This window comes from Meriones unguiculatus, chromosome 10, assembly GCF_030254825.1.
Source record: "Meriones unguiculatus strain TT.TT164.6M chromosome 10, Bangor_MerUng_6.1, whole genome shotgun sequence".
Classification (NCBI taxonomy): Eukaryota; Metazoa; Chordata; class Mammalia; order Rodentia; family Muridae; genus Meriones; species Meriones unguiculatus.
In genome coordinates, this window is record NC_083358.1 from 76,500,338 (window position 1) to 76,506,661 (window position 6,324).

The 6,324-nt window shown below is 45.8% G+C and overlaps 1 protein-coding gene across 3 annotated transcripts in view; it reads right to left on the minus strand.

The window, feature by feature from the left end:
- Positions 1–972, minus strand: part of Elovl6 (ELOVL fatty acid elongase 6) — a 101,986-nt gene extending 101,014 nt beyond the window's left edge. Inside the window, exons 1-2 of one of the 3 annotated variants that reach the window (XM_060392702.1) lie at positions 831–972; positions 558–678 (exon numbers count right to left, since the gene is read on the minus strand). In XM_060392702.1, the coding sequence (XP_060248685.1) occupies positions 558–646 (89 nt within the window). In that variant the 5' untranslated portion in view covers positions 647–678; positions 831–972. The other 2 variants (XM_021644976.2, XM_060392703.1) reach the window with 2 other exon arrangements.
- Positions 973–6,324: the final 5,352 nt, after the last annotated feature.

The following is a 6,324-nucleotide window of genomic DNA, read 5'->3' on the forward strand; positions in this document are numbered from 1 at the left end:
GTAGAGAAGGGGTCCTGGACCCCCGGAATCCACGGCCGGAGGCGGCAGTCAGGCGAGGGCAGTGAAGTGGGAGAACTACAAGGAGAAAGGAAGGACACGAGGGATGGGGAGAGGGAAAGCACCATAAAGAGGAGGGCTGGAGAGGGTTAAAGGGAGCGGAGACGGGGTCCTCCCCCCACTGCCTTGCACGCTCCAGTTGCAGGAGGCCAAGCAGAACCCCCAAATGTAGGCGAAAGCCGGGAGGCAGCACAGGTGGGGTGTATCTGGATTGTAACGTGCCTCCGTCTCCCTTGTTTCCTGTATATCAGTCAAGGCACACATTGTATGTTCTACGTTATATAATCCACACAAAGATGCCCGCGTGGCCGCGGCTCACACAGGGCACCCCCAGACCTCACGTTCCATGCAGCCTCCGAGTCTCCGGCAGACATGAGACCCGAGAACTCCACGACCCCACTGGCTGCTGCCAGCAATCCATCGCTCCGCTCACGCTCAGACGGGCCATACCGACATGAATGCGCTCCCGGGAACAAGTACCACGCGAAAGCATCACCTACCAGTTTTCCTGCATCCATTGGATGGCTTCGTTCTCGTTGAACTGCTTTTCGAATTCATATTCTTGTAAAGTCAACACTGACATGTTCATTGGGGCTGATCTTCGGAATCGCTACGTGCTCTCTATACAAAATAAAAAAATCTGTAAAGAGCCTTTTATTTTGAGTGCTCTCCTGTCTGTTTCCCCCACCCACCCCCCGAGGTAGCGCCCCGCCGTCAGTCTCCTGGCCAATCTCTCTCCCAGCCTCTCAGCTACATCCAGGGTTGAGCATTGCCTGCGCCTCCGCTCCCAGCTCCTGGCTCAGGGGCTCTCCTCCCGGCGTCCGCATCCACCGTAGGAGGAAATGAATGCCTTGCGGTCTTAGTGCCCGCACGTTTGTCCATCACGCTTTTTACTCGTCTACAGGGAAATCTCCTCCCCCTCGTGCGATCGGGAAAATTAACCCTTTGCGCGAGAGGGCGTAGAAGAGCAAGACCTCCCCTTGCCCTGGGGGACAGTTTTGTTTACTAGAAGGTGGTTGGTGGACTAGGGGAAGGGCGCGGAGAGGGAGGAAGCGGCCTTGAGGTCATCCACCAGCCCATTCGCAACCTCGTGGGCCTCCCTGGATGGCCTTTGAATGAAGTTTCGGCGAGCGAGGCGCAGCCGGGAGGCGCGTGGACCCGAAAGCTTGGCGAGCAAACAATTGGGAAATAGTAAAATCGGCCAGGTCTCTGGCCTGAGAACTCCAGGCATGAGAACGTGAGGGTCTCGTCGGGCGAGCGCGCCTCCGTACCCCCCTGACCCCGCTGTACCCTCTGCGACCACCTCCACCGGGCACCTTGGGCGTGGACTCACCTTGACCGCTGGGCTAAGTGGCCCTTTAGACCATGTGCCGACGGGATGCTGAAGAGGAGGACCTGGGAAGTCAAGGGTGACTAGGAAGAAGGGCAAAGAAGAGTTAGATGGTGGGGTTGGGTACCTCCTGGGGATATTAGCGGACAAAGGAAAGGAATTTGGCATACTTTATTAGGCCTGCGGGTCTAATGCCAAAACTTTATCTGTATTTTTTTACTTTAGTTCTGCTTTATTCTTGTGCAATTAAGAAGAACAGAGTAATGTAGGAGAGAGGTGATTGTAATGCCGGTCCCTCTGAACACCCAGTCCGCAGCAACATCATTTTAATCTTACCTTTCCCATATACCCTACTTATTTTCCTGGGGCATAGTATTTTCTATTCTTAAACGGGAGAATAAAGTAAGCGACAATAAGCTACCTGATAGTATAATAATTTGCATCCAAATAAACAAAAGATAGTGATCAACAACCTATTTAGTTTTTTTTTAACTGTTTTTGGTTTTTTGAGATGAGGTTTCTTTGTGTGTGTGTGTAGCCCTGGCTGTCCTGGAAACTTCCCCTGTAGACCAGGCTGGCCTTGAACTCAAAAATTCCCCTGCCTAAATATGCCTCACTCACAAGTTTGAGATTAAAGAAAGGCATGTTCCAACACAGCCCAGCCAACAACCTATTAGTTTAAAGATGTACACTAGGACCAGAAAGAAAATTCCCTCTGTGATGTGCATTTCCCCACCTACCAACCAACGTGAAAGCACTTCATTCAAATTTAGGTAATTTCTTGTAATCCCAGCATGACGTTGGAGGCTGAGGCAGGAAGATTGGTGTGATTGGTGCTAGTAAAACTGCCAGAAAGCCTGGTGGAGCACACACCTTTAGTCCTAGCACTTGAGAGGCAGAGGCAGAGGCAGGCAGATCTTTGTGAGTTCCAGGCCAGCCTGGTCTACATAAGCGAGTTCAGAACAGCCAGGGCTACACAGAGAATCCCAGTCTCAAAATAAACAAACAAAAAAAGAAAGAAAGAAACTGAAAACATTCGAGGTCATCTGGATTTAACAGTGATACCACTAACTCAAAAAAGACGAGGCAGGAACCAGATGGCCTTAGTCCCACTACTCTCTGCAAGCATGTGGTTGGTTCTTTGTGAGTTTGAGACTAGCCTGGTCTAGTTCCAGGTCATCCAAGGATACAGAGGGAGATCCTGTCTTTTTGTTTGTTTGTTTTGTTTTTGTTTTTTGAGACAATGTTCTCTGTGTATCCCTGGCTTTCCTAGAACCCTTCTGTAGATCAGGGGGACCTCGAATATAGAGATCTACCTGCCTATGCCTCCCTTGTCCTGGGATTAAAGGCATTGCACCACCATGTTGGGAAAGGGGCTCAGCATGAGGCCCGAGTTCCGATTCCTAGAACCTACAGAAGGCTAGCCAGGGAAGCTTATGCCTTTAGGGCTACCCCTGGAGGCTGAGACAGGAGGAAACTGGTGCTTGCTGGCCTGCCAGTCAAACCTGAAACTGGAGCTAGGCTCCCATCTCTAAAAGGAAAATGGGGAAGCCTTGAGAAATGATACCCCCAAGTCAACCTTTGGCGTCCTCATGGACTTGCTCCCCTGCACAGGGAAGGAACCCCACCTACACATACCTACCTACCTACCTACACACACACACACACACACACACACACACACACACACACAAGTAAATAAAACCTGCATAGTAACCCATGCCTATAATTCCAACATTTGGGAGGTAGAGGCAGGAGAATCAGGAGTTTGGGGTCATCTTCAGCTAAGTAGCCAACTTAGTTGACGCTGCCCTAACATAGAGCCACCACAGTCTCACAGAGACAAAGTACAAAAGCCATGTAGTTATAAAAAAAAAAAAAAAAGTTTGGTTTTGATTTTTTTGAGTCAGGTTTCACTGTATAGCCTTGGCTATCCTGGACCTCACTTTGTAGACCAGGCTGGCCTTGAACTTACAGAGAACCTTCTTCCTCGGACTCATGAGTGCTGAGTGTTAGGATTAAAGGTGTGTGGCACCACTGCCCAGCTCACATAGCAATTTCTAGCTAGTGTAAGATAAAAAGGGTACCTGGTCTCCAAAAAAAAAAGAAAAGAAAGAAAGAAAGAAAGAAAGAAAAAAGAAACAATGAATTTGAATTTTCAAGACTGAGGATGAAAAACTGTTCTAATCTCACATTATAAACGAGGAATATATTACAGACAGGAAAATGGAGAGGGCCCAAATTTGGAACCTAAATAAATTAAGATATTTAGATCTCATTCTAACTGCAAAGAAAGGATGGGGAGTGCCATTTAAAGCATGTTAAGATGAGGAATGATCTTTTAATTTTTATTTTGAGACAAGGTTTCATTTAAGTTCCCAAACTTGCCTTGAAATTCTGATTCTTCTAGCTGGGCAGCGGCAGTACATGCCTTAAATCCCAGCGTTGGGAGGCAGATCTGAGTTTAAGGCCAGCCTGGTTTATAAAGGGAGTTCTAGGACAGCCAGGCCTACACAGAGAAACCCTGTCTTAAAAGGAAAGAAAGAAAAAGAAAATGTGAACCTCCTGCCTCAGTTTGCAAAGTAGCTGAAGTTACTGCTACATGCCTTTGGGCCTGGCTTCTGATACATGTATAAGGAAGATGAAGAGATGACTCAGGGCCAGGTGTGAGTGATAATCCCAGTATTCCAGAGAGTAAGATGAGACTCAAGGCATAAAGTCATGCAAGCCTGGGCCATACATGCAAATTCTCATACAATTTACAGCTTGAACAACATGGGAAGACACTGTCTGGAAAGAACGTGGGAGATGATGGGGCAGGGGAAACTACTGTGTACATTCCTGTTTTAAAGAAAAACCCAACATTTACCTAGTCTGGTGGTATATGGCTGTAATAGCACTGGGGAGTCGGAGACAGGAGGATCAGAATTCTGTTTAACAGTTCACATTTAGATTGTTTATTTTTCTTCAGTACTTGCATTGTACTATATACTTGTATTTCATTTCTTAAAAAAAACAAACAAACAGAAGTTAGTTGGGCAGTAGATAAAATGATGAGACACTTTTCTACCTAACAAAAAAAATTAATGTTGAAACCTTTTTTTATTTTTATTTTTAGAGAGAGGGTTTCTCCGTGTATTAGACTCCTTTTGTGGGTTCAAGGCCAGCCTGGTCTACAGAGGAAGTTCCAGGACCTCCAGAGCTGTTACACTGTTATTATTTTGTGAGTGTGTGCTCATGATGTGTGAGTGTGCACGTGCCTGTGCCGTGGTGGGTGTGTGGAGGTCAGAGGACAACTTTGTGGAGTCAGTTCTTTGCTTCCACCCTTACCTGGATTCCAGGAACCAAACTCAGGTAGTCAGGCTTGAGTGAACACTGATTGTTTTTATCTCCTGAACCATCTCACCAGCCCACAGATTGGGGGTTGGGGGGGGAAAATGTTCCACTAAAGATTCAGAATTTAGCTGGGCCTGGTGGCACACACCTTTAATCCCAGCACTGGGGAGGCAGAGGCAGATGTTTGTGAGTTCCGAGGCCAGCCTGGTCTGCAAAGTAAGTTCAGGACAGCCAAGGCTGCACAGAGAAACCCTGTCTGGAAAAAAAAAAGAAGATTCATAATTTAGTCTCATCCCTTGCTTTTTGACCTTAGGGTAAAATAAATGGATTTTTAAATTTCCGTTTCTTTCTATAAAAAAAAAAACAAAAATCTAAGATATATGGTGTTAATGCTAGCTCAGAACTTATGTTGCAGATGAATGTATTTTAATGTACATATATTGTTTGTGGGAACTTCTGAGAAGGACTTATTTTCTTAGACCTTTTTCCTCAAACCAAGCTGGACCACGTGACATCTCAGAGCATCCTAAGGTTTGCCTCCTTTGTGACCTTTCTTCCCTGGCAGCCTCTGCTTGGAATCCCCTCCCCTCCTATGTCTGCCTTCCATTTCTGCCTGTAAATCCGGTCCATTTTTTTGGGTTCCTATGAGGTAGCCTGTCCTGTTCACAAAAATTTCTTTCTTTTGACTCCTAAACTCTGGAAGCTTTTGTTGGCATGGCTCTTCCTGACCATAGGTAAGCTATCACAGCTCTTAGCTCATTTGGTCTATGTAGGACAATATCAGTTTTCGTGAGTACATGGATAATGACTTTCTGATTGTGATGTTTTCTAAGGATGCCATGACAGAAGGCCAAGCTAAACAACAATGGAGAGAAACTTGCCAAAGATAATGAGTTTTTGTTTGTTTGGTATTGTTTTTCGAGGCTGTCCTACACTTGCTGTGTAGACCTTTCTGCAAAAGAGATCTGCCTGCTTCTGCCTTCCAAGTGCTGGAATTAAAGGCTTGTACCACCACTCCTGGCTTTAAGATAAGGAATTTAATGTGGGTCTAAGTAGGACCTTCAGAATAGGGATGTGGTGGGAAGCCATGGGTATATTCAGAAAGTGAAAAACTTCAAAAGTAAAGTGAAGAGAATTCCGTATTATTTGAAGCTATTATCTTTGGTTACAGAATTTAATAATGATATTGACATCAGTGCATGGTTGAATAAGCATTTACTGGCAGATGTGAGTATGTTCTGGTAGAGGAATTTTAATTCAGTACATGGCTGCTCTGACAAGCGATCAGATCCGAAGAACTTCTAGGTCTGTGTGCTCTGGCTGGAATACAAACATGCCTTTGATCCAGGAGACAGAGGCAAGCAGATCTGAGTTCAAGGCCAGCCTGGCATAGAGAAAGTTTCAGGTAAAGAAAAGCTTAGGTCCAGGCATGGTGGTACTCATCTTTATTCCCAAACAATGAAGGTAAAGTTAGTTTGTAGAACGAAGCACCCATGTTTTTAAAGTGATGTATAATTGAATGGCAAAGAAAGTAACAAATCAGAGAAGATTTGACAGAATAGGATATGTAAGGAGCAATGCAGAGAGAGAAAGGAGGCAGT